Source organism: Aythya ferina, assembly GCF_964211825.1.
Source record: "Aythya ferina genome assembly, chromosome: 16".
NCBI classification, from domain to species: domain Eukaryota; kingdom Metazoa; phylum Chordata; class Aves; order Anseriformes; family Anatidae; genus Aythya; species Aythya ferina.
Window position 1 is genome coordinate 14,497,863 of NC_140315.1, and position 27,374 is coordinate 14,525,236.

Below are 27,374 nucleotides of genomic sequence, written 5' to 3' on the forward strand. Positions count from 1 at the left end.
GGAACTGTGAGAGTATTTGCTCCCGTTCTCTCTGGGTTTCATGGCCTTGTTCCCCCATTACTATTCCTTTCTATATCTGGTGGGTATATTTCATTGGCTCTTAGAGAGCACCAGAGAATGCCTTTGTAGAACAACCAACAAAGGTAGAAGGATGAAATCCTGGTAAAAACAACTGTGGGGGAATTTAGTGTCACAGACACGATGAACTAGGGATCATCATGTACTTACACCTTTCAGATTCAACAGAAGGGATGACCTCAGGGGACCCCCTTGCTTCCTTCTTCAAAGAGAAGCAGAACAACTGTTTCTCCTGAAGTCACTGATGCCATGAAGCAAATAGGTAACTGTATTTGGGAGGACATCTGATGTTCCACTCAGCAACCTGAGCTGCAGGTGCCTGCTGTGCATGCACAGGTGGTGAATTTGGGTTCTCACACACCAAAAGCATGACACTGGGAGGTAATGGGGGTAACTGCTATTGCAGCTGCACAGGTTGTATTCCAGAGGTACGCCACCAGCCCATACTCATTGCAAACACTGCATACATTTGTGCATTTTGCATTTGTCTAATCCCTGTGTGCTCAACCCTTGTAACTCCTGCTCAGTATTCACAATTCCATGGCTGCCAGGTTGTACTGAGAACCAAAGCTCCTGGGAAATCCTGCAGCTTTCCAAGCCATAAAGATCATTTTTGAATTGGAGGCGATGAAACTCATACTGCTTCAGCCACAGTTGGCATACGTTCCCAAGCCGAGAGAGGCAGTGTGGCTCGGCAGGGATCACCAGAGCACTCTGCAAACCAGCCACAGGAGGTCCTAGCGGGCTGAACGCCTGCAGAAATGTGCACTTTGGAAGAGGAATATGCATTGTTTCCACGCGAGTTTTATACCAGTACAGCTCAAAAGAAAAAGCACAAACCACCTGCACATGCCTCTGCGCATGGACATGTTTTGAAATTAGACTAGGAGTTTGTTGAACACATTTAGGAATGGGAAGCAGCTACTCCTCCCATACGGTTTATTGAGGATCTGTTTCAAAGCACGAGTAGCAGTGAGGCCCGTTATTCTTTCCAACATGCAAAAGGCACAAGAAAGTCATAAACGTGATTCTGTGCAAAGTGTCTCTAAGAAAACACACAGCGAGGAAATGACAGAAAAGAGCCCCCAGTGGAAGAGAAGGCCAAAGTGTCTTCAGAAAAGTCCTGAAAGTTCGGAAAACGGTTGTACTTTTTCAGAGTCCAGGTATGCTCAGGCGGTGAGAGATGCAAATCCATGAAAGAAAACTCAAGACCGAGCCAAAAGGCTAAAACAATAATTCCCTTTGTGTGCCAAAATTCAGGGTGGAAGTCAAAACAATTTATCTCAGGAGGAAAGCGTGACAGTTAAAGACAGACGTGAAATTCTTTTCTAAAAAAAAAGCCCACCAAAACCAGACGTAGAAAGTGGATAGATGCTAAGAGTAGCTTAATAAAAATATTCTTTTTAACGAAAATAATTTAAAAAATGGGAAATTGAAGAATGCAAATCCACCTTGACCGTGACCAGCTACTGCACCCTGCTCCCAGGAAAGCCTCCGAGCATGACAGAATGGCTTCTAGAAGAAGAAAGTCCCCACTAGTTACACTTGTGAGATGTGGCTGGTGAACACTTTGGAAACAGACGTCGAGGACCGATTGTCCGAGTCCTGTGGTGTTCCCATCTCTCCCAGTGGAGCTGGCCTGCACCAGTGGCACTTCCCAGTGGGCACGGGGAGCCAGTGACCCCCTGAGCCTCTCGCTGGCGTTGAATACTTAACCCTAAAAAAGGCATTTACAAGTTGATGCTTTTGTCGTTGTTGTTGTCTTATTTCCTTGCAGTATACTTTTCTACTTCTAGACTATGGAATGTTACATTAAACAATATAATTAGTCATACCTTGCTTCAAATTTCATTACAGTTACTGAGGCTTCATCATAATTTCACACAGCACAGAGACACCAAACTAAACACCAAGCAGCCAGCATTAGATGTATTTTTTCTTTAAGTACCAATAAGCAAAATATCCCATTCCCCCCAGCGATCCCATCAGGAAGGAGGCTCCAAAGAAGGAAGGAGGTTTCCGCTTGACCAGCCGGAAGGCGTTGGGTACGACCGCTGAGAGCAGCGTGGTGTGTATGTCTCCCAAGACTTTCCTGAAGGCAAAGCGTTTCTGTATCCTGTCGAAGAAGGACTGTAGGTTAGGTCTGCTGCCGTCTTCCCAGTATTTCTTAGAGAGTCCTAGAAACTTGAGGCGATGCAGGGTAGCTCCTAATAAGACATCGGCCAAAGTGAAGACGCAGCCGCAGAGCCAAAGCTCACACTTCTGCCCTGGAGAAAGAAGTGACAGAGGTAGGATGAGAATAGGTCTTTGGGTGGGCACTTAGAGGCTTGCTCAAAAGCTCCATGGAAGGAATAGGATTTGGATTAGACTCCCAGTGCTTTTTCTCAGCTCTCTGATGTCCCAAAAGACCAAACCCTATCTATCAGGCTGATCATTTTTATATATATATATATATATGATCATTTACATATTTTATATATATATTTATCATTTATAACCTGCATGAAGATACAAATCACTCTGTGAAATGGCTTTTTGTGGTGCAGCGAGCACTTCTGCTGTGTTAGTGCTCAGGGAGCGTTTGTCCTTGGCTGCCGCTGGGCGTTGGGAGCTGTTTGAGAGGTGGCATGGTAACACGTCCTATTTTAGGGATGTGAGAAATCCTCGGGAATCAAAACCGTTTGCTGGCCCAGCCTAGCTGCTCTCCCTGTGTGCTGTCTCAGAGGTCCTGCCTCTGTCCCCCTTCAGCTCTGGGCCCCTGCTCAGGGCCACCAAAATTTGTGCAGAGAGCTGGACTTTGTGGGGAGGCAGAGCTGGGTGTGAGGGAAGATGCCACAGTGCTGATGGCCCCCAATAACAGTGACCCTGATAACCTCACCTGGGATATGTCCAGGAATAAAACAGGCTGAAAGAAGCTGGCTGGGGTCAGGGTAGTGTTAAACGCACCCCTGGTGACCTTTTGGTACTAACGAGCAGGGCAGGGCTAAGGGAAATAATGGAGGTGCAGGTGAGGAAGAAAGCACAAGGGGTACAAAACCTGGGCTCCCCCTCTATCTCTGCTGGGGCAGTGTGCTGGATATTCCTGCTTGTTGCACCTTGCAGGCAACTGCTGGAGCCAGCAAATCTGGGAGGCCGAAGAAAAACGTGGTAGGCAGCAAGAAGCCTGGCCCCTGCCCTCCCCAAGCTGGAGAGGGACAATGTCCTCCCTTGCTGGATCAACATGCAAAGGGAACCCCAAAATTTTGGGGTGCACAGAGGAGGGGAGGCTGGGAGCTGCCTGTGCTGGCACTGGGGAGAGGCGTCTGTGCTCTGCTCCCGCATTAAAACTCCTGGTTTGCCCCAAATCCTTAGTTTTGTGGCTCTGCCTTACAGGTGGGGTGAAAAGCCTGCGTGATGCCCTTTTGAAATCGGGGGGAGGTGGGAGAGGCCCCCACTGCACCTTGTACAGGCCCTGCTGCAGCTGGGCTGCCAGAGGGGTCAGGTCAGGGGAATTACTGGTAATTAGCAGGCCTCGTTTGTACCCGCCTGGCAGCCGGCCTAGTCCTGCCAGAGGCACAGCCCGAGCGGACAGATTGCCTGTGCCTAATTAGTCAGTAAATATTTTCAGTGGCTAATAAAGTGTGGGGGTGCTGCAGCTGGAGACTGCTGGGCCCCAAGGATGCCGTGAGGGGAGGGGCGGGTGCTGGCCTGCCTTGTTCCTCGGCACCCCTGTGTTGTGCTGGGAGGTTTGGGGGCAAAAGCGGCTTTTCAAGAGCAGCCCCCGCGCTTCTGGCACCTCCGAGGGCAGGTAATGAGGTGAATTCAGCTGGCCTCTCCTCTGGGATCTGCTAACGAGGGGGTTTGTTGGATGCAATTAGGTCAACGCACAGTGCTGCTGTGGGCTTCCAGCAGGTCCTCAGCCCCAGGGCTTTTTGGGGTCTCGAGGGCCCCTTGGTGCCGCCCTGTGTGATGCATGGCTCCCAAGTGGAGGTAGCTGTGGGGTCACCCCCTTGTTAGCATGTCTGGGCTGTGCTCCATCCCTGGCACCTCTGGGTGTCCTGGGGATGGGGTCAGGAGCCCTGCTCAAGTGGGATGTGGAGGTGGCAGCAGGACAAGTGATGCCCAGCTGTCTGGGCTCTGGGGGGGCTCTCAGTGGCTCTCAGCAGTGCTATTTGATGATGGGGGCTGGCTAGAACAGCTCCGTCTCTCCTTCTGCTCTCTTATGTGGGCTCTGTGCCTCTCACACTTCTCAAGGGCCCCCAGGTTTCCCTGCCCTCATGCAGTGGGTCAGAAGTGGCAGTCCTGGGACCTGGCCACTTGGTCCCTGCATGTGCCATGGGTGCTCACCAGCACCCAGGGGCCGAGGACTACGTCCCTGCTCCTGGGCTTTCAGCAACCTGTGCTCCTCATGGCACAAGAGCTGGGACTGGTCTGGTCTTCCCAGAGCTGGGCAACCAGCGCTGGGTCACAGCAGGGCCTGCACTCCTGGGGATAGAGGGAGCCGGGAGGGCGAGAGGACTTGTTGGTGACACGTGTCTATGTGGTGACACACAGTGGCACAGGTGCCAAAATCGTCCTGTGCTGCCAGAGGTAATGGAGGGCAGAGCAGAGGGGCAGAGGACCAGTAGGATTAGTGGCTGGTTGGTGGGTCACTGGTGGCCCTTTGTTGGGGATGTGCCATCATGCTGCAGTGACCTTTGATCTCCTGCAAAGTGGGTGTGAGGACAGAGGAGCTGCCTGTCCCCTGCAGTAAGCAAGGTGTGCGGGCTCCCAGAGCAGCCTCTGCCTGATCCATACAACCTCCACGGAGCTCAATGTGGTCTTTCACTGGGCGTGAAGCCATCAGCCCTTCCCAAAATCATGCCTGGGCTGAAAACCGCCCCATGCAGGCAGCCCTACCTTGGTACTCCAGCTTCCTCTTCTCCAGCTCCGCCTCAATCTGGTCCAGCACCATTCCCAGCTCACTGAGGATTTTCTTCAAGTAGTTCACATTGTCGTGCTCCAGGATCTTGGCCTGGGTGGAGAGTGGAGGTGAGGGTGGGAGTTGGATGGCCGGGTGGCCATATGTCCCTAAAGCCATTCCCCACCACCTCTGAGTGGCTTACCATGAGCTTCTTCTGCTTGGAGAGGTACGGCTCCGTCAGTGGCGGCTCCTCCTCATGGTCCAGCTTCATCAGCTCCGTGCTGGCGTTAGCCAAATGTCCTGGAGGGAGACACGAAGAGGGGCTGCGGGGGTGTTTCCTCCCCGCTGAGAGGTGCTGGCTGTGTTTGGTGGGGTAGGGACAAGCTGGGGCAGACAGAAGCTGAGGCCTTTGGAGGTTTCCCTGGTGAGCTGCAGCCTCATAGATTTTTACAGCAAGAAAGTACTGTGTTTGGTGAGCTCAGCAGGCTGAAGGTGCAGTTTTGGAGATACGCTGTCCTGCAGGTGAGCCTGGGAGGCAGCTGAGCTCCCTTCAAAGAGCTTGATTAAGGGGGATTTGCAAGCACAGTTCAGCTGTTTTGTTTGAAGAAGAGACTTTTTGATGCATTAAATGGCTTTGAAGTGCTGTTCCTCTGCTAAAAAGGAAAAAGAAAGGACCAGCACGAAAGCTCCCTCTGGGGCTGCGTTCCCTGGCGCTGCTGGGAGCAGGGCGGCTCATCCCCTTTGCTGAGAGTGTTGCATGGGGCGAAACCAGGCAGAAAACAGGTGCCTGCCCCAAAGGGCTGGCAGAGAGGCATCCAAAAACTGGGGAGAGGGGTCAGGTTTAGGCAACACAGCTGATGTTTGGTTCAGCCTGGCTCAGTCTGCTAGCCCTTTCCTAACAGCAAAGCTCTGTGCCAGATGGAGCAAAATTCAGACCTCAGGTCCTAGGCTGCTGCTGGGATCTGGGCAGCAGGGATCAGGGCTGGTTTGTTGCAAGAGCTGGCGATTGCCTAACGCCAGCAGACGTGTTCACACCAGCCTGAAACCACGCAGACTTTGCCTGTTGCAAGATCTCCTTGCACAGAGCAGCCTCTTCTCCTCTGCAATGCACAGGCAGAGGGATTTGGTAGGAAAAGACACAGGGGAAGGGAGAAGGTAGTAAAACTGCACTAATGGGGGGTTCCCAGTTCTTCTGCTCTGCACCTTCTGCCATTGCCAGCCCAAGGTATGCCCCTGCCCAGAGCGGAGGCCCTGGGGAGCCAAGGTGGCTGTTTTACTGTTGTTGGTAGCCTTGGAGGTCAGACCTGTGCTGTCACTGCAGGTGTCCCTGCCCCAGCAGAGGGGTCCCTGGGCTCAGCTCTGTGCATCCCCCAGCCCAAATACAAAGCTGCTATCCTGAGCCATGCCTCACCCCACTGCCACAACGGAGCAGGAGAGGGACTGAAAGGAGGGCATGGAGCTGTGCCTGGGCTGGGAGCAGAACAGCGGCTGCGCTGCCTGATTTACAGCCCCCTGGCTTACATCAGGTGTGTCTGCCACCTTTGCAAGTCATCCCGGAGCTGCTGGGATGATTTCCCAAGGGAAGACTCTCAGCATTTCACCACCAGGGTGAATTTGCATCCTGGCAGCATTGCCTGCTCCTGCCCTGCGCCTCCGCTGCCCACCCAGCAAGGCCCAGCCCTGCTCTCCCCAGTGCACCTGCTCTGCTCGGGAGAGCCTGGCCCTCGGTTCTCCTCCTGGGGACACATTTCCAGGCCCTTCCCCAGCATGGTGGGGCTGCCAAGCCATCCCCTGGGGCCATCAAGGGCAGCACCACAGGGAAGCAGGGCACCCCCAGCACCAGGGCACCTGAACTGCCCAGCCATCGCACAGCCCCTCCTCTGCGATGGTTTGGGGAAAACGCCACCAGCCAGGAGCTGTGGAAGGCGAGAGATTTTGAAACATCTTGGCAGGCCCCGGGCAGCATGGTGAGTCAGGCGGGTGGTGTGAAGCAGTGCAGCAGCACGCTCTGGGGAGGGGACCGGGCTCTGCGTGATGCCTTTATCCAAGGCATGAGTGTGGGTCCCTCCTGTGGGAGGTAAAACGTGACTTTGTTGTGGGAACTGCCTGGGGCTGGAGCCTGCTGGAGGGGGGAGATGTGGGGCAGGTCGGTGCCATCCAGACAAAGTCACTTTCTGGAGAGGGACTCTCCAGGAGCGAGCCCAGCTGCTGAGTTATATTGAGCATCATCAATGTTTCATGAGTGCTTGGAGGCTGCGTGCTGGCTGGTGCCAATTCATCCACCCTCTGCAATTCAACCTCACTCTGCTCCCCCACCTGCACCCTTGGAGTCACTGGAGGGAAGAGGGGGAGCGGGAAGGGAGCACCCCAAAAAGAGCTGCATGAGGATGCACTGAGCGTGGTGACGGCACTGCTGGGGAGGGAGGCAGCCAGGCACCCAGTGCCTTGGGAGAACCCTTGGAGTAGGGGTGATGGGGGGCACCCCAGGGCCAGGAAGCCTCCCCAGGGCACCTGCAGCTCCCGGGCAGCTCTGCTTTGCCATTTTCCCTGCCTTGCCTGAAGGAAGGGCCGCGGTGCCGTCCCACCGGCCCCCTGCCCCAGAGGCGACTTACTGCGGATCTCAGCGGTCGCGTACTTTGGGATCATGGAGTCGGTGGTGAGCTCGGGGTGCAGGATGCAGCCGTGCGTGTAGGCGTCCATGGGCAGCGAGTCCAGCAGCTCCCAGTACTGCAGCACCCGCGAGTGCAGCGGGGTGCCGGGCTCAGGGATCAGCTGGGGGACGTTGTCTGAAAGGGGCAAAGGAAAGCTGTCAGCAGTGCGGGGCTCGAGGGGGTTAGCCCCTGCTGGAGCCCAGTTTGCAGTCCTCTGGTTTCACAGCCAAGCAGGGGAACGAAACATTTCCCTTCTGCAGAAAGGAGCCCAGACCTGCAGACTCTACACCAGTGCAATGAGATACCTCATTTTTTTGAGTCTCCTTGAAAATCCCATTCAATATAGGTAATGAGGGTGACAGAGCAAGGAGCCGAGCACCTCTCCCCTCAACTCTCATCCAGTGCTGAAACCACGGGAGCATCCTTCGTCCCAGCAGCATCCTCGGCCCGTTGTGCTTTCCTCACTCTCACTGCATGGTGGTTTGCGTCCTGCTCCTTTATTTCATTTACAGCTCAAAATGCGCAACAGATGACACCGGGAGGAGGGAACCATTCCTGTCGTCTCCTCCAAGAATATCAGGCCCGTTTCTTTATGGGATTGTAAAAGTTTATGGCTTTTGATGATAGTTAATAAGCCCCCAGATTTACTGCTGGGGCTCAGCAAGCCAGGCTGTCCGTGTGTTCCTTGCTGGCCTCTGGGGCTGAGCAAAGGGTGCAGCAGCAGATGGACTTTTGCAGATGTGGCTGATGCTGCTCCCTAATTAGGGACCCAAAATAATGATTCTGGCACTGCTGGTGGTGGGAGCAAGGCAGGGCAGAGGCCGGCCCAGCAGGGACAGACAGCAGAAGCTTGGGCAGCTCGGGTATTGCAAACCTTCTGGCACCTCTGACCGGGGGACTGGGTGGGGGGTTGGATGCAGACCCCACAACACACAGCAAGGGGAGGTGACAGCAAGAGCAGAGGCACCCGATGTCCCCCCAGCTCCCTTCGAAGCAATTACACACTGCTGCCTGTGCTCCAGGTCTCCAACTTTGGAGTTTCCACAGGAGGAAAGCTCCCGGCTGAATGGAATGGTGACGCCCAACCTGCAGCCTGCGTGCTCCCTCCTCGTGGTGCATGGTCAGCACCCAATGGGCTGGTACCAGGGCTGGAAACCAGTGTGCCCAGTGCCACAGCCCCGTCCAGCAGCTGGAGGGAGTGACCACGAGGAAACAGGAGCTGCTGGCTGCCAGCCCATGTCCTTCACCATCCTGCTGGGGGGACGGCATTTGTTCAGCCTCTGCACGCTGCAGCTGATCTGGGTGGTGCAGGTGCTGTGGTCAGCAGCTGATGGCCCATACAAGGGTGGCCCAAAGAAAGGAAAAATATTGCTTATCGTGCTGGCATATAATGGTAGCTCAGCATAACTAGCAGAAAAAGATTCCAGTCCTGGAAACAAGCTCTGTGACTGCTCCTTCTAATAGAGGCATTCCCAAGCCCTGCGTGTTGCTGCAGGGTGGGCGATGCCTCCTCGGACCACCGCAGTGCCACCCTGGTGGTGCTTTTTGTCATTAATTTTGGTGGGCCACGGCTCCAGAGCAGGTGGTGCAGAAGGGGGTGATGGCCCTGGGCCATCCTTCCTCTCCCCAGGTGCTCCCCTCATCACGTTTCTCAGTGGAAAGTTAAGAAAATGCACCTGGCTGGAAGAGCTCGAGGGCAGGAGTCTCCCCAGAGCAGCGGGGAGGGAACACCGCGTTCCTCCACAGCTCAAGTGACAGTGGAAAGATTTTGTTGCCAGCTCCTGAAGAAAAATACTTGCTGTGTTTTGGAGGACGAAGGAAGAGGCAGGAGCAGTCTCCCTGGTACCTGTGCTGGCTCCTGGCTGCTGCTGCAAGGGGATATTGCTGCCTGTCACCCCAAAAAAGAGCACAACATCCCCTGGCAGGACCACAAATCCCCACCGTGCTCAGAGCTGTTCCCTGCCTTGGTGTTAGCTGATGTCCCTCCCCTGCTGGGGCAGTGTGCTGCCAGCAGATGCCTCGTCACCTGCTCCTCGCAGCACCCGGGTGACGGCACCGAGTGGTGCGGGGACTGCGGCCCCACGGGGCGGTGAACCTCGGGGCCCCCAGGGTGTGGGGCTGCCCCCTCCTGGGAGCCGCTGCTGGCGAGGGCTCCCCCATGGGATTTGGGGTGTCCGTCCATCTGTCCCCATGGCGGGGAAGCGCCATTCCTCTGCTGAGCAGCACGGTGAGGCCGGGAGAGGACAGCAGCTGAGGCTGGCAAGGCGCCCTTGCTGGGGGAGCTATTTTGAGATGGTTTTGATGTCTCTGTCGCAAGGGTGATGGATGCTGGGGCGAGCGTCGTGATGCTGCAGCCAAAGCTCCCTGCTTGGCTTTGAAGTCCCCCGGCTGAGTGTCCCAGCTGGGCAGCTGCAGAGTTGGGAGAATGAAGGCAAAGAGGCTCGAGGTGCTGCTTGCCATACAGCACTGCTCAGCATCCTGGGGTCAGCCGGGCACTGCAGCCCTGCCCTGGGGGGACGCAAGGTTCCCCTTCCCAGTCCCCTCCTCTGGATCCGTGTCGCATCGCCCCACAGTCTCCAGCACCGCTCCCTTTGTTTGACCTCGCTAGGGCCATTTTCCCCACACCCTGCGAGGCCCCAAGGACATTTTTCATGGGAAAACGTGAAAGCGTTGGGAGGGCTGCTCGGTCACTGCTCCTTTTGGGGACAGCTGAAACTTTGCAGGGAGAGACGGCTGCATCCAGCCAACAGCATCTCACTCAGCCCTAAATCTCCACTGCGATGCAGCTCGGCCACGCGGCTCTGCCCCCCCCTTACCTCCCGTGAAGTTCTTCTCCATGTAGTCGATGATCTGGTTGTAGTCGCTGATGATGTTGTCCCTGTGGATGATGACGGGCACCTCCTCCCCCAGGTTGAGCCGCATGAACCAGGGCTCCTTGTGCTCCAGCAGGGGCATGCTGACGTCCCGCTCCTCGCAGGGCAGCCCCTTCTCCGCGATGACCAGCCGCACCTGCAGCGGGGGACGGGGGGGAACGGGCCCAAGCTGGCCCCAAAAGTGCTGCGAGGCCATGGGGCACGCATCGCCCCTGGCACAGCACCGTGCACAACTCGCTCCCCCTGCAAGGAGCCAAGGTGAGGGTTTTCCTTGCTGGCAATGGATGGAAATATCACGAGGGAGACCCGTGCCCACCCAGAATCATGCAGAATTTGTCACTTCTGTGTGGTTGGTGGCCTGTGTGACACAGAGATGAATTTAGGGATGGAGTCCTGGGGCCCTCAGCAGCAGGTGGAGGCAGGCAGAGGTGGCAGCTCCCCAGCTGGGGGGGATCTATGATGGGGCTGTGGGTCCCAGCTGGGCAGGGCACCCTCACACACCCAGAGAGGAAGAAGAGGAAGAGGAGGCGGCTGCAGCAATGCTACGCCTTGTGCCCAGGGGATGCTTCAGCCTGGCTGGAGGAAACCCGGGTGGAAATTCAGGTATGCCCTGCTCTTGGGGTCAGGCTCTGGCTTTGCTGGGCACGTTTTGGAAAAAGGCTGTGTTTTGGGGAGTCTTTCAGGCAGCTGGTGTACTCCAGAAAGCCCTGGGAGCAAGGAGAGCCCTGCCTGTGTTTTCTCCTCCTCCCTGCTGGAGCCCTGCCCTGCCTCTTGTGTGTTTCCTCGGGGCATAGCTCACCCCCTGCACCCCTTTGTGCCTCCTGTACCACGGCACTTGGTCTCCCTGGTGTCTGCTCCTCTCCTTTCCTGCCAGGCTGCCTCTGGGGCAGCCCTGGCCCCTTGTGCAGACAGGAGCCCAGTTGGGGGAGGGAGCTGGGGACGGGGCTGGGGGGCTGGGTGTAGGAATCGGGTCCCTGCTGGGCCCTGGGGTGCTGTGCACAGCTCAGCATCCTCCTCGGAGAGACTGGCTGCTCTTTCCTGTGCTTGGGGTGTTATTGAATGTGCACTCAGGATCCCATTTCAAGCTTCTGGATTATAAAAAACCTGACCATTGTGAACCAAGTATGTCAGGCAGGCCAAAACACCCCGCAGGGATGTCAGAGAGCCATGTTTCTCAGAACTGCTGAATGAAGGCAAATCACTTGTTTTCCTCCAAGCAGCAGCAGCAGCTAAAAATATGTCTTAACAAATAAAAGCATTTCTATGAGCACTTCAAAGTTCCTGGGGAATTAGCCATTAATTATTTATGGGGCTGACAAATTAATATTTTTTTTCCTTTTAAGTCAGGCAAGGAAAAGCCTGCTTCCCTCAATAGGAAATTGCTCCCAGCGTTTTCTTCCCACCCGAGGGACAAACCCTGGCTGGGGCCACCCCAGCTGCCCCCATGGGCTCCCGCTGTTGCCCCGTTCCCTTTTGCCATCGGGACCTGAGAGCGGGTCCAGCAGGGACCAGGAAGGGGCAGCCTGGGGTGCTGGGGTTCCTGAGGGTGCCTGTGACCCAAGGAGGGGTCCCAGCTGCTAGAGGCTGTGTCAGCAACAACCAAAAAATAAACAAAAGCCCCCCCGTTGCCTGCTGCAGCCCGGAGAGCGTCCCCTTCCTGGTGCAGATCCAGATCAGCACGGTGGGGCCGAGCGTGTGCGGCTGCCCTGCTGCATCGGGCGCCTACGGGCCCGTGGTGCACACGAGCAGATGGGGACATCCCTGCCGTGGGGCTCCCCAGGGCCCCATGGGTGCCCCCCAAGTAGCTCACTGCCCTTCTGGTGTCAATGGCAGGGGAATGACAGAGGGGCCGGCAGGAGGTCAGGTTTGATACGCCGCTGCTGCGCCGCAAAATGAGCGTTTACCACCACCCAGAAATGGGGTTTCTGGCTGTATTCCCCCCCCCCCCCCCCCGCGGTGCCTTGCACAGGACTGGGATTTCCAGGCTGCTGCAGCAGTGCCAGGGCAAAATGTTCCCGGCACGGGGCCGTGTCCCAGGGTCGCTCCCTGCTCCGGGAGGCGCGGGGGTCCCGCGGCCCCCAGCTGCAGGGTGGTCCCGGGCTCAGCCTTTGTCTGCACGCCCCGCCACACGAGAGAGGGTCGGGAGCGAACACAAAGCAGAGGCGTCTCCTGCTGCAAAGCCTGGTCTCAGAGCCACAGCAGGATTTGGCTGAGCCCCCCCCTCCCACATCCCTTCCCCAGGGAGATGCTGTTGAAACGCAGAAATGCGGGTACAAAAGAGCTGACCCGGCACACGCCGCTCCCCTTGCCAGCCTGGGGAAAGAGCTGCTGGCTCTTCCCCGAGCCCCCTCCTCCCGAGGCAAGGGTGAGCCCTGGATGCTGGAGGTGATTCTTCCCGAGAAGCCGGCCGAGCGCTTTACCTTTTGGGAGCTGAAGGACTGGGTCCAGTGGTACAAAACCAGCCTGTCCTGGGCTTTGAGAGCGGGATCTGTCGGATCCTGATTTTCCTCCCCATCCTTGCCTTTCCCCGCGTCGTTTTCCAGAGCCGAGATGGGCCACCAGCTGCAGTTGGTGGGAGTGACATTATTGGGAGTCGCCATGACAGCCTGCGAGCGGAGGGGGACGATGGAGGAGCCGCGCTAGCCCAGCATCACATGGGCTCCCGCCAGCAGCATCACTCCCAGGGCAGCTCCAGCTCCCTGCGCCCCGGCGGGCACGGCGTGGGCACGGCGTTGGCGCGGGTGGACGCGCAGCCCCACGGCTCCTGGCCGCGCTCCCTGGGGAGCGGGCACGCTCGCAGCATCGCCGCGATGGGCGAGGTGGCGCCGGGGGCTCCCGCTGCACGCCTGCTGGCTCAGCAATCCGGGGCAGCTCCGAGCCTCGATGTTTCCCAGCAGGGGTTAAAGGGTTTTCGCTGTCGTAGGTAGGGCTGATGGGTGATAAATGGCTTCAGCTGCGGATGCCGGCTTTAAAATGTCCAGCGGGCGTCTTGCCTGCTTTACAGCCTTGAATGGAAAGCAGCAGCAATGGTTCTTTATGGATATTCAGTGCTTTTTGGAGAGCACGAGTCTATTCCTGGCTAACGGGTGTTGTTAGGGGCTATTTCACAGTTAGCACGGTGGGACAAAGCTGTATGGCAGCGGGGTTTGTGCACTTGGGAAGCTGAGGGGTCCCTGTGGCTGTTGCCCTCTGTGCGCTGCAGGCGTCCCAGCAGGGATTTGCACAGAAGCATCCCAGCAGAGATTTGCACGCCCTTGTGTGGCCAGCTGGCACGTTCCTGCACACGCCAGCCTGGCAGCCTGGTGGTTTGGTGGCACTTGGCCTCGTCACGCTCCTTCTCCATCTGGCTGGAGGCAATTCCCCGCGGGTGGGACTGGCTGCCAGAGAGAGGAGCAGTTCTGGGGGATACCGGCTCTCCCCTTGGTGTCCGGACGTCCTGCTCCCAGGTGATGGGTGCCAGGGCTGCAAAACCTTGTTGGTGGCCTTTGCTGCTGCCAACCGAGCAACTTGGTGGCTGGAGAAGGAGCCGGCCCCAGCGCCGAGCTGCGTGGTGCTGCCTGTACTCGGCTGGCCCTGCTGCTGGCCCTCCGCGGGCAGGCAGCATCCTCTGGGGATCTTGTCACAGGGAAGGGGCATCTCTGGCTGTAGAAAAGGGAAGGAACAGCTTGGGGAACCAGAACAGTGTCCTCCTGCGGGTCGGTGTCTGGCAAGCTCCATCTAGTGGCACGTTTGGTGCCGAAGCTGCTGCGCAGCTGGGAATGGAGCAATGAGCACCCGCTGCATCCCTCGTGTCCTGCGGGTCTGCGGCCCCTCTGAGTGCGTTCATTTACCCAGCGCCTTGCTGGCCAGAGCAAAATCCCAAATCCTTGCTTGCCAAACCGAGCAAAAGGGCGGGATCGGTGCGGGCGCCTTTAGCGGGGCCTGACCTTGCCTGACCTTGCCATCGTCCTGGCCCCAGCTCCACGCGGAGCTGCAGAACTCAGCCACAATCTTTTTTTTTTTTTTTTTTTTTTTCTGGGTGTCCTGATTCAGCGTCTGCTGATGTAAAGCTCAGCCAGGGCTCGGTTTGGCTTCTGTAAGGTGAGAAATAAATGTCATCGATCCCAGGTGCCCTTCTGCATCACGCTTCAGCTGAACTGGCCCTGAAATTAGATAGGCAAGTCGCTTGTAAAATGCTGTGGGTGGAGGGGGGATGCTGAAAAAACACATCCTGGTGCTGCTGATGTAGGAGGGATGGCGTTAGGGCGAGAGGGACAATATTTGTGGGCTCCAGCTGGCATCAGGTTCCTCCAGACAAGCTCTCCTGGCCTTCGGGCAGCCCTCTGGGAGCAGGCAGACCGCAGTGAAGGATTGCCTTGATTGCCTCTGGTTTTATCGACGTTACGCTGCTGTGGGTAGAGGAATGGCAAGGAATGGGGTGTCAGAGGGGACTGAAAACCTGCAGGGGAGAAAAGGAAGGGGAAGAGAGCCCACAGGCTGCCCCCTGTCCAGTCCCATCAGCAGGTGGGTCTGAGGGCTGCAGCGCTGCTCAGGGAAGCGGTGCTGTGCAGACATTCCCAGACCAGGTGCTGTTTGCTAAAAAAAGCCTGAGTTTCCAGTGAGAGTTTGCAGGCTGCAGGCCTCACTGGATGTTTAAGCACTCTCACAAATAGCAGTTCGGGCAGGATATGCCACCACTGAGCTTTTGCCTCTTTCCCCCCCCCCCCCCCCAGCTACTAGTTATCCTGCCTTGTGAGGAACTCCATGGAAACATGCCCAGAGAACCTTTTCTCTCACCCAGTCTTGTGGCAATTTGAATTCACCTCTCGCCTCCCTAAACCCCTGGATGTATCTTGGACTTGCTGAACTTCCTATTTCCTTCCTTGCCCAGGCACATCAGGCCTTTGAAAGAGGGGACGGAAACAAAACATGAAAAGAAAATTAGCACTTTCAAAGTGGAAATATCCTTTGAAAAACAGCAGCAACAAATTAAGTACCTACACATCCCTGTTCCTCCTTCCTAACTCAGAGGTAGGTAAGGGAGATAAGGAAAACAAAACTTAGAAATCAGTTACCTTGAGAGTACCAGCCAATATTGCTTGCTAAGTAACTGTATGAAGTGGCAAAGCTTAAGAGCAAAGTAAGCTTTAATGGTATTCTCACATAAATTTACTTGGATTTCTTAAGAACTTTTCACCTGAATTTAACAGAAGCATAGCGCAGAATTTCGGGATGACCAGAATAAAATCAGAAAGCAATCACCTGGAACGTCTGTGACTTCTCTAGCACAGAATGCAAGGCCAACAATCTGTTACCTATTTGTATACAACTACTTGCAGTTCCTTGGCTTGCTGATCACTGATCTTGAAACATGTAAGTAAAACTTGCACTATTTTACTCGAATGCAGCTGTTTAGCACGTGCTTGCCTCTGACACTGAAAGCAGACTTTTGGTTATTTCTAAAAACAAAGCAAAACCAACCCATTATCCTGGGGGAAAATGAGTGTAAATCAAATTATTCAGGCTTTAATTTGTTGGGTTTTGACAAACATTTATTAATGCAAGTCTCAGCAACAATTTTCTTTTTATTTCAGTATTTTCAACCAGATGGAATGTTATAGCTCTACACCACAAAGCCTGTATGATACACAATCCTTGCTTATCCCAGCTCCAAACTGCTTTGTGTATCAAACATGCACAAACTGTGTATAGATGGCTCCACAATCTCCACATCTGAGACAGCATGGCCCAAGAAACTGTTAGCCTGCTTTGCTCTCCCTTAAATCATTCCATCTGTAAAGCACAAATAACAAAATATATCTTTGCTTCTAAGAGCTTCACTTATCTGCAGAAAAATAGAACTGCTTAAGAGTGAGCTAGTTAGATTACAAAAGGGTCCAAGCACACACCCACGCACTCCAGACCTCCCCCCAAATCTGAGAGGAGGAAGCACTCCCAATTGATCCAACTAAAAAGGAGCCAGGCAGTGTTCGAGGAAAGGTGATGCATCCTATCCAAAACACTGAATGCCTTCTCATTCTTCTTCCTAGAGCAGGATGAGGAGGACAGAGCTGTAGCCATGAAACATTTCGCTACGTATTGGGACACGTTAAGAATGAACTTTCCAAACACTGCAAAATTTGAGAACAAAACCTAAAAGGTTCTTTTCCAAAGACACAGTGAGAACAGAGTACAGAGCTTGAATATCCACAGCACAAACCAAAAAACAAATGGAGTTTGTTTGATCTACAGTGCTTTTGTTAAGGTATTTAGAGACCTTAGTGCATTCTTTTTAGAACTAAGCTCAGAAACTATATTCCATTTTTTATTTTATTAGAAAACTAAACTGTATGATGCAAAGAAACATTTGATCAAACACACAACAGCAAAAACATGGCACTGACAAGGCTATTAGCCCAACCATTGCTCCGAACTCTGAATCATGGTTCTCTATTGCTTTCAGTCAAGTGTACATCATTTCTGCCATGTGGGACATCTTCTTAGGAATATATAAGTAGTATTCCATGTAGCCTGAAAGATCTTCAATAGTCACATCATCCACAAAGGCTCGAGCTTGCTCAGAACACGACCTGGGAGAACCCGATGAGGCCGCTCCACACGGGGACCTGTTCTGACGCGAGCGGGCGCGTGCTCCCAGGACTGCCTTCTCGCACTCAGACAGGACGCTCCGTAACCCAGAGAAAGAGTACACCTCCATGGAGCGCCACTGCCTGCACTGGCACTTCTTGTCCGTACAAGGGCACTGCTTGCCATTGCTAAGCATGGATAAGGACTGGAAATCTGAGGTTTGGCTTGAGTGCAAGCTAGTCTCGAAGGACGAGGAGAGACCGAGGCAACTCTCCCTCGACTTCCCCAAAGGCTCTTGAGTGGTGGAAGCTTCCAGAGGTTCAGTTCTGGCTCTTCTGTCATCACTGGCCTCAAAGTGAGAATCATGCCTGTCCTTTGTACCGTGTTCTGCTGGAACAAAAACGTCTGGAGTGACGTTACTCTTTGACACGTCTGACTGGGTTTTGTGTTTCAGCTGGCCGCTGGCTTTCACGTTGCAGTATGTAAACTTGGGGGGATGCAGGACAGGGGACTTGGAACGTCTGCGACGTGGAACTCTCGCCGATCCTCTCGAAGGCTTTCTCACACACCTGTGGGGTTGTAACGGGTCAACAGGTATGTAACGACAGAATCTACACCACTGCTCAAAAATGTGGCTAACTGTATATATCTAAATAAATGCGTGTGTACATAATGGTGTGTGGTTTTTTGGTTTTTTTTTTGCTTTTTAGAAAAATCGGATGACTGGTGGCATACAATCTCTGACAGGAACACTGGAGAAGCCTGAGTGAACTGGAGCTCCCCCAAAGGAGAGATCCATAACAACCTCCCTGTTTTAAAGGTACCTCCCCCAAAATCTTTTGTTGAAGGTGCTTGTCATCCCAAACTGAACTGGAATGCAGAACCTGGTATCGGTTAGAGCTGCTGGCAGAATTACACTGAATATCCAGGTACTTCAAAACAGAAATAAAAGAACCCCAAAACGGGTGAGAGAAAGGTGCAAACATTAAAGACTTGAAGAGAAGGATCTCTGAGGAGATTAGTGGAAAAGAAAGGTTTAGGTACCTTCTCTCTAACAAGAGGCATTTTTTTTTTATTTTTTTTAAGTATTTGATAAAAGCCTCTAAAAAAATCATATCAAACAGTTATGGTAAATATTTGCAATAGAAAGGAAAGGAAAGATATGTTCAGCCACATAATTAACAACAACTTTCAGTAGAAACAGTACACAAGATTTAAATGTCTCGATAGACGTATGGTGCAGCTAACGGGATGTTTTACCCATGCCATGCTTCCTTGGAGCAAACAGACTGTTGTTTGGCTCCATCCACTGCTGTTCTTATCGGTGTCCTGAGAATCGTCCCGTCGCCCACAGACAGAGCTGCAATACATCTAAGTAAAGAGGAAAATGCCACATTACAATGGTGCCTCAACATATGGCTTCAAAGATCTGGATGCAGCCTCATAGGTTTAGATGCTTAGCGAGGACAATTCAGTTTGCAGCCCTGACTTCCTCTGTAGTCGGTGGTTAGAAGCAGGATCTTACGGAGATCTGCCCAACCACCCCTTTTCTGTTGACCACAGTTAAGTGCCTAAAAATAGGTGGGATGTGAGGAAACATGGCCAAAATGCCCAGAGGCTGATGTCATGCCCTATTAGCAACAAGATGACACATTAAAGGAATGTAAACTCATGTTCCAATTATTTTTGTCTGACAATAGTTGTTAAAGATAGACTCCTACTCATCTAAAATGCAAAGTCAGGAACCCACAGCAGCAAGCTGAGGAATAGTCAGAGAAGTGGATGAGGTACAGCAACAAACAAGGAGAGAGTACCAATTTGTTTCTCATTAAAACTTCCAGATAAACGTATAATGGGAAAAAAATAAATACTTCTGGCCCTGGAAGTCCAGGCAACAAACATACCTTACCTCGTGTGCCTTACCACAGTGCTCTGTGCCTAGTTCAGTATGGAAGTGCAAGCAATTACAGAGATGCTTAACAAAATATCAACATATGGATTTGACAGCCAGATATGTGATTTAGAACACAGGACAGAAAATCCTAAGTACGGTGTCTGAAATTCTATCAGGAGAGCCAAGCACCCTGCCCAAAGTTCATCTTAACAGACTAGTCAGTAGATATTAGCTGTTCAAAACAAGATCTATTTGGGACTGAAGAGAGGTCATCGGGCATCAACCAGAATTCCACACTGGCAACACATTAAGAGCAGTATGGTTAGTAAGCACTGCTCCTTGCTTCTCTCAGATCTATAGAACAGGTATTTTTTTTCCACATTTAACAGAAGACATCCTCAAATATAGAAAAGGAGTAGCAAATGAAAATGTATTTTTATTGAGCAGGGGAGGTCATGAGTTCAGAGTATTGATGGCTATGGAGATGAGCTCATAAGCCAACGTTAGTGATCAGTACAAAAGCTTTCCCTTATGCCGGCGAATTCCCAAAAGGCTTCAAGTGAACTATCTCACAATGTATTAGCCTACATCATTTTATTATCTCCTGCTGCAAAGGAACTTATACTACATATCTATGTATTTGGTGCATTATCAAATGTTTGGGGTATAAAAATGTCCACAGACATTTTACTCTGTTATCTTCTGAAATAAGAAATTATCAGTGCCCGCATTTAGCCCACATGCTAACTGCCAGTGAGGCCCGGCTCTAGAGCAGCACAAAGTTTGGGTACTCTTCTTCAGAGGCTCTCCAGGCAAATGCTTGTGTGCTGCAGTAAACGATGATGAGCCTGAAGGCCCCGGCATTTCGATAGAAGGATGAACAAGTCCCGTGTCTCACAGGGTGACTAAAGCTACCACAGCAGGTAGAGTGGGTCTGGGCGAGTCGCGTCACGGTTTCACGCTGTCACTGTGCAACTTCAGTGGGATACCGAGCCAAAACTAGCACCAGAGCGCTGCTCTGCTGAGCGGGCAGTGATAACGACCGCGTTGCGTTTCACGCAATGAAGTTCCCTCCCCCCGGAGCCTTCTCCCAGCCCAGGCAGCCTCCCACCGGCAGCCTGCCCCGTCGGGCCCCCTCCCGGTCCCGCTCACTCACCCCGCCGCGTCCACCCGCAGCTTTTTGAAGGCCAGCTGCAGGCTCTCCTCCTCCTCCTCCTTGGCTGCCATGGGGGGGCCGGGCCATGCGCCGGGAGCTGCAACACACAACGGGGGGGGGGGGGGGGGGGGGCTCTGTGAGGCGGCACCGAGCTCCAACGGGCTCCCCCCGGGGGCTGCGCCTCAGGAACCCCCCGGGGGGGGGTTAAAGCTCCCCCGGTGCCGCCGCCGCCCGCTCCCAGCCGCCCCCCGGGGCCTACCCCGTCCCGTGGGGCCCCGCCCCGCTCCGTGAGGCGGCCCCGGCCCCGGTCCCGGCCCCGGTCCGGCCGCTCCGCCCAGGCCGCGCTCCGTGAGGCGCCCCCCGCCCCCCCCCCTCCCGCCTCGCTGCCGGGGCGGTGCCGGGCCCGGAGCACAACAGGAACTGGCGTCAGCGGCGCGGGGCGCAGCGCGCATGCGCCCTTCGGGGCTTTTTTTTTTTTTTTTTTTTTTTTTTTTTTACTCCCTCCCCCCTCCCCTCCCCTCCCGTTCCCTTCCGGCCGCGGGTTCGCGTCCCGCCACCGCCGCCGCCGCCTCCCGGGCCGGGCCCCGCCGCAGCGCTGCCGGGTGGAGCTGGGACAGGCGGGCAGGTACGGGCCGGGGGGCACCGAGCTGGCCGCAGGAGCTGGGGAGGGGACGGGGGAGGGCTGGAGGATAAACAGGAGGGGTGGGGGGAATAGCAGGGCTGTGGGGGCAGCGGGAGGGCTGGGGGCAGCCTGGCGCTGTGTCCCGCGGATCCGCCAGCCGGGAGCTGCCGGCGGTGGCTCCTCGCTGGGTGAGGGCCCGCAGGGAGCTGGGGTCTGAGGGAGGAGGCTGGAGCTGGGCGCGCAGCTCCGGAGGGTTCCGTGGGGCGGGGGGAAGCCTCGCTGGGGTACGGCCCCCGTGCGGTGTGTGCCCGGCTCTGGGGGACGTCCGAAGCGCTGCCCTGCTGGGGGGAGCGCCTGTGCTGGCTGCTTCCCCTGGGGTTTGCTCCGCCGTGAGCCGCGGGCAGTGCGTGCCGCTCCGTGCCGGGACCCGTCCCCAAGGCACGGCCGAACGGGGCCGCGTCCGGCCGAGCAGCGCCACGAGAGCCGCCCCCCCCCCCCCGCTCACTGGGGCCGGGAGCAGGGGTCACCGCCCCACACCTCCACAAGCAGCTGAGCCTCTGAGGGGCGGGTGGCTCCTTTTCTTTACCCAGACTTCTTCTTTTCCATGCTACAGAAAGCGCAGAGCGTTTCCTGGTGTTCAGACAGAACTTCTCGTTTTCCAGTCTGTGCCCTTAGCGTCTGGCCCTGTCCCCAGGCACCACCGAAAAGAGCCTGGCTCTGACTTCCTTGTGCCCTCCCCCCGGGTATATTTAGACATTACGATCCCCCCGAGCCTTCTCCGGGCTGATCAGCCCTAGTTCCCCCCCTTTTATCACAGGAGAGGTGCCCCAGTCCCTTACCCATCTTTTTGGCCCTACCCTTCCCAGTAGCTCCACATCTCTTCAGTACCGGGGAGCCCAGAACTGGACCCAGCGATCCAGGCACAGCCTCACTGGTGCTGAGCAGAGGGGAAGAATCACTTCCCTTGACCTGCTGGCAATGTTTTGCCTGAAGGAGCCCAGCATACCATCAGCATTCTTTGCAAGCAGGGCACATTGCTGGTCTGTGTTCCCCATTCAGCCCATTCCTCCAGCCTGTCAAGGTCTGTCTGGGTGGCAGCACTATACCCTCAGTGCATCCACATCTCCTGCCCATGCTGTATCATCAGCAAACTTGCTGGGGCTACTCTTTGTGCTGTCATCCGGATCTTTGATGAAGGTGTTAGGCAAAAGTGGCCCCACTATTGACTGCTGGGGTACACCGCTCGTTACTGGCTTCCAGCTTGACTTTGTGCCACTGTTCCCCATCCTCTGTGCCCAACTGTGCAGCTCATCCGGCCTGTGCTTCATCAGCTTCTCTGTCAGGATCTTGTGGGGATCTTGTTGGAATCTTGTGTTTGAATACCTTACTGAAGTCAAAGTAAACATCCACTGTTCTCCCCTTGTCTGCCAAGCCAGTCGTGTCATCATAGAAGGTTATCAAGTTGGTCAAGCGTGACTTCCCCTTGTAAATTTTTGAAGAAAAAAAACCACACTGATGATCTGCTCACAACCCACGCAGCCAGGCTACCACCAAATGGCCCCCTTTTTCCAGAAGCACTCAAGTCAATCCATTGGACTTCTGTCCTGTTAAAAAGCAGTTTTGCAGAGACCTCAGTAGCAAAATACCTCTGTTTAAGGGCTTTGATGTGTGATGAGACTACACAGGTGAAAATTATGTTCTTTTCAAAACGTATAAAGTCAAGCAGGTTAACTGGCCAGGCAAACTTCAACAAATGCTGAGCTTGTGGTGTAGAAATGAGACTTTTTTTTTTCTGAAATTGGGATAGTCTTGATTGCCAAGATGTGTAGAAAATTTCTTTTGGGTGGGTGGTATAAGCAAAGTTGAGGATTCTGGTTGTTCAGATTCTTTCACAGTCTTGACCAGTTTTTGTTGTGAGTTTACTGCTTCTGGTTTATTTAATCCAAATTTGTATGTCTGTATATTGCCTTGCAAACTGAAAACAAAATCATGACAACCCTGGAAATGTTTTTATTGGTACTTTTTTTAAAACAAACAAACAAACAACAACAACAAAAAAAAACTTGTAAAACTGAGGAGTACAGCATGCAAAAATCATCACTTCTGAGTCCTGTTTTACTTTTTCTTTCCAACAGTCCAGTGTGTGTGAGCAAAAACAGATGCAGCTTAACTCACTTTGACTATTTTGGTATAATGTGAATGTAATTAACTTTTTTATTCAACCTGCTTAAATTTGGACAACTTATATTTAATTTTAATGTGTTTTAAAAGCAGTGTGTTCTTTGTCCTTTGGTCCTCCATGGTAGCAGTAACTAGTCGATCACAGAGCACATCAGGAGGCTGTGAGTCTGATGTGACTCACTGCAGTGTTTCATCCAATTGTAATGTAAGAGGAGAATTTCAACCAAACACCTGGGATCTAGAAATAAGAAAAAAATGTTTAGCTTAACACTTTATCTTGGCTTAAGAAAGGTCTGTTGTTTTTTTTTGTTGTTGTTTGTTTTTTTTTGTTTGTTTGTTTTTTGTTTTTTAATATATATGTAACATCAACTCCCGTAGTTGTATAAAGTTGGCTGTTTCTAATGTTTTTTCTTCTCACCTTTCACCTTTTCTGGAGTTATCCTGGTAGCAGCTCTCAGACAAATGGAAGAGTCTGTCTAAACTTCATGCAAGATGCTCTTGCCACCAGATTTTACTTTAAATTGCTAACTCATCAATGCATTTGTATGAGGGACTGTTGCATAGTTGGGTATCATAGAGTTTGTTCTGAATCAACTTTCAGAAACATTCTGTTAGAATGACCTCAGCTTTGTGCAGTTTGCTGTTTGGAGCTTACTTTCATGTATTGTGATGCTGCTGGGCAACTAATGTTTTTAATGAGGTATCAGTTCTTAGTTTGGTATGTCTCTTTTCTGCTTTTAGCAGTATATGGTGACTCTGTCAGCATCTGACCGTCCCAATAATGAAAACAGAAGCTAAGGATGGAGAAGAGGAAAGCCTGCAGACAGCGTTCAAAAAGCTAAGAGTTGACGCAGCTGGGTAAGTAACAACACAGGGAGGTACAGAGTTAACATATTACAAACGGACTGGAAGGGAACACCCTCTGTGCTCAATCTGAAGGAAGGAGGTAATTCCAAAAGGTTAGGCACTGAAAGCCTTCATTCAAGTTAAATGGAAATAAATTCACTAGCTGTAGACTGCACTTCGCAAGGAATTGTGATTCGTTCGATCACTATTAGGTCCCAACAGGATTGAAACAAACCTAATAATAAGGAGCAACTGACAGCACATATGAAATGAATTTTGGCATGAATCTGGCTGCCAGAGGTCATATCCATAGCACTGGAGCTGTACTCGAAGTTAGCTTACTGCCATGGCTTTAAAGGCCTGTCATGAGAATAAACTCCAGTCTTTTCCCAGGAGAGAAATATTCTTTCCATATCAGTAAAGGAGGGCACTAGCTGCAATGCATGATTCCCACTCAAACTATTTTCATTGATGTTACTTACAAATTTTCTGTTTATAACCAAAACGCTAAATGGGAAGGAATGCTTTTTGTGTAGTCTTGTTTCATGGGAGATCTCAGATGTGGCACTTAACCCTGACTGTCCCAGGAAGAAGAACACAAGCAGAATGTGTCTTCTCTGTTAGAGACAATCATTTTTTTATCTAAAATATACAGATGGCTTCTGTATAATGCTTTTTTTTTTCCTGCTGACAAATGGGTGTGATTACATATTTATTAATATATAATATTAATAGATATATATTAATACTGTATATTAATAGAGTACTGAATTTCAGTAAGCTATTGGCAGTGACGCAGTTATGCTGGTGACGGAAACAAAAGTGTAAGTAAGGCAGTATGCAAGTATCAAGTTGGTAATTGGAATTACTTTAGAAGCTAAATGGCAAGTAGAGGGACTTCTAAAATTATCTTTCATTTAAGTAATTAAGCTCATTAGGAATCTATCACCACCCAAGTGCCTCTCGATACTTCGGTATCCTCAGTCCCCCCCCCCAAGTCAGGCATACTTTAGTTATGGTAGTTTTTACTGTCGACCTTCAATTTACTACTGTGTTGATGTTTGTTAAATGGAAAATAGCAGGTGCTTGACTGATAGGATAGTCTCTTAAATGTCAGTTAATGCCATCCTACAACAGCGTGCAAAGACTTATTTTCACTTTTCAGGGGATCAGCCCTGCTTAAAAAAAACAATTGAAGAAAAAGAATTTGGAAAATAATTTCCTTGTCCATTCCAGCTTAATATGTAAAAGCACAACATGGCAAAATGATTCCTGGTATTCTTATAGCTCATTGAAAATGGTGGTTTGGAATGGTTTTATAGCACCAGGAAAACTAGTAAAATTTTTTTTAAATGATCCCTAGCTTGAATAGAAGTTGAAAATCTGTCACGATTCTGTTGCTGAAGTGATTGAACTTGCAGTAGTATGAAGAGCTTTAGTTTACATCGTCCTAGACAAAGACATGAGTGTTCTTCAGATAAACAAAGTCTATTTATGTCCAAAGAACATTTATTTTTAGGAAAGAATAGCTTATTTGTCTATGGAAAAAGAGGCACATTTCTTCAGTAGTGTTTTTCCCCCTCTCTGATATTTAGCTATTTTGTGTGCTTCATCACCGAGGTGAGGAGTTTGGATTTGCAATCTGTTTGGTTTGCTGTATGACGCCACCTTCAGCGAAAGCTTGTTATACAAACTTTTGGCATAGGAATGCGTCAGACTTGGGTCATCTTTGTGGGCAGGTTTTTTAAGACGTCATAAATAATTTGGAGTAGTCTCTTCTGGAAAAGAAGTTTCATAAGCTTTTTCATATTTATAATATGAACCAATCTAGGCTGTTATGTTTTCATTCTCTTTTTCACAGATCTACTGCTTCTCTTCCTGTTGGTGAGGGGACAAGTCCAAGAGCAGTAGTTAGAACAGCAGCAGATGAAAACAAGCCTAAGAATGTGTGTACTTCCAAGGAAACCTGGCATGGGTAAGAGAAGCTAAGGATTGTCACTTCAAATGTGATTGCATTGGAAGTGAAATTTAAATAGCCAGGTTTTCCAGTAACTGGGCCCCTAAAGAAGGGACCCACATTTATTTCATTAAAAACACTATTTAAAAATATTCTGCACTACTTTTTTTTGTCATATGTGACTACTGTTCTTATGCACAATTATATGAAGTGCAAGGAAACGCTGTTCAGCTTTGGGTACATAAACATTATAGATGTTTCTTAATATAAATGTGAAGTGCTGTTTTTCAGGCAATCTTTTGCAGTAACCATTCAACATTGCAGGTGTCGGTATGCCTTGGGAACTAGATTAAAGAATTTGTTTCTTGAATGCCTGTGCAGAACTTGACACATCTACTGAAACAAAACTATCCTCTTGAGTCATTGGTTTTGTGCTGTCATCTTGTGCTTTGTCCTTCTCTTGGAGGTTATTTGTCTCCCATGCTTTACTCATTATGTAATCCTTAAGACAAGCACTTCAGGTTTTATTCCCAGGTGTTTCTTTCATATTTTATAGTGGTGCTTGACTAGAACAATGTCAAACTCCAAGACAGTGGAATACCCTGAGCAAATACTCTGATGTTAAAGCTCTTGCATGCAACACTAGGCATCTTGCCTGACGTTACCTATAATCCAACTAGCCTTTTAGTGAAACTTCACCCACTTTTATCTTTCCATGGTAGGCCTGTGAAGAAGCCTTCAAGAGGAGTTGTGAGAACCCAGCGTCGCAGGCGTTCCAAATCCCCAATTCTTCATACTCCAAAGTTTGTCCATTGCAGCACAAAATCACATTCCACGTGCAGCCAAGTAGTGCACAAGAGCCAGATTGATGCCCCAGATGATGGCACAGGGTTTGGGATGCCAATCCCAAAGGAAGCTTGTGCACATGAACGATGCTGTATTGCTCCAGATGTTGGTCAGAAGGGAGATAATGTTGATTCTTCAGGAGCTTCTGTTTTGCGGTCTACATCAGAGAACAAACAGGAAAACTCTCCCACTGCCATGTCTCTAGAATCCAAAGCAGGCCCAGAGACTACGCAGCTCTCTGACTTTCAATCTGTGTCCAAGCTGAACAAGAGTAAGCCATGTGCCTGTGCAGATAAAGCCTGTCAGTGTAAACGATGGCAAGATATGGAAGTGTACAAATTCTCTGGCTTGCAGAACGCTTTCCCATTGACACCTGATAGAAAAACAGTTGCTGAGGATCACTCTCAACCTTTGCCATCAAGAACTCCATCAAGTTCTCCACGCTCTTGCTCTGAGCAAGCCAGGGCCTTTGTGGATGATGTGACTATTGAAGATCTTTCGGGATACATGGAGTATTACTTGTATATTCCAAAGAAAATGTCTCACATGGCAGAAATGATGTACACCTGACAATGAGGAGCACTAAAAACAAGCGTGTGGGTGGTTTTAATGTGACCTCAGTCACATTCCTGTGAGATGCGATCCAATCATTGCTCACTGTGCTTGCAATAAAAAACTTTTCTTTGCATCCTAGGTAAAGTTCATTATTGCAGCTGTACAAACACTTCAGCTTAAGCATTATAGTTTATACTTGGAATAGCTATTGAAGTAAACAGTGAGTGTGTTTAAAGAGTATCTGCCTATACTTGAGAGATCTACTG

General features: G+C 51.7%; 3 protein-coding genes and 1 long non-coding RNA gene across 6 annotated transcripts; 2 read left to right on the plus strand and 2 right to left on the minus strand.

Annotated features, from left to right (window-relative positions):
- Positions 1–968: 968 nt before the first annotated feature.
- Positions 969–13,224, minus strand: GDAP1L1 (ganglioside induced differentiation associated protein 1 like 1). 2 transcript variants are annotated; one of them, XM_084537741.1, is made up of 6 exons: positions 12,905–13,224; positions 10,428–10,653; positions 7,573–7,746; positions 5,163–5,260; positions 4,957–5,071; positions 969–2,345 (listed from the first exon to the last, which is right to left on the minus strand). In XM_084537741.1, exons 1-6 carry the CDS (start codon positions 13,082–13,084, stop codon positions 2,002–2,004), a joined length of 1,137 nt encoding a protein of 378 aa, XP_084393867.1. In that variant the 5' UTR covers positions 13,085–13,224; the 3' UTR covers positions 969–2,001. The 2 variants fall into 2 exon arrangements, with proteins under 2 accessions (XP_084393867.1, XP_084393868.1); XM_084537742.1 differs by having other exon boundaries at positions 10,428–10,620; positions 12,905–13,221.
- LOC311445525 lies at positions 11,073–18,305 on the plus strand. The gene is made up of 4 exons (XR_014698469.1): positions 11,073–11,087; positions 15,355–15,494; positions 15,674–17,645; positions 17,762–18,305. It is a non-coding gene; the product is annotated as an uncharacterized lncRNA (long non-coding RNA).
- LOC311445522 (oxidative stress-responsive serine-rich protein 1-like) lies at positions 15,994–20,568 on the minus strand. Of its 2 annotated transcripts, none has more exons than XM_084537743.1 (4): positions 20,478–20,568; positions 20,102–20,198; positions 18,312–18,422; positions 15,994–17,620 (listed from the first exon to the last, which is right to left on the minus strand). In XM_084537743.1, the coding sequence occupies exons 1-4, from the start codon at positions 20,551–20,553 to the stop codon at positions 16,927–16,929; spliced, it is 978 nt and encodes a 325-aa protein (XP_084393869.1). In that variant the 5' UTR covers positions 20,554–20,568; the 3' UTR covers positions 15,994–16,926. The 2 variants fall into 2 exon arrangements, with proteins under 2 accessions (XP_084393869.1, XP_084393870.1); XM_084537744.1 differs by having other exon boundaries at positions 20,361–20,502.
- Positions 20,569–20,605: 37 nt separating this feature from the next.
- On the plus strand, positions 20,606–27,246 carry LOC311445523 (oxidative stress-responsive serine-rich protein 1-like). Its single transcript, XM_084537745.1, has 4 exons — positions 20,606–20,726; positions 23,646–23,762; positions 25,612–25,725; positions 26,430–27,246. Exons 2-4 carry the CDS (start codon positions 23,686–23,688, stop codon positions 27,121–27,123), a joined length of 885 nt encoding a protein of 294 aa, XP_084393871.1. The 5' UTR covers positions 20,606–20,726; positions 23,646–23,685; the 3' UTR covers positions 27,124–27,246.
- Positions 27,247–27,374: the final 128 nt, after the last annotated feature.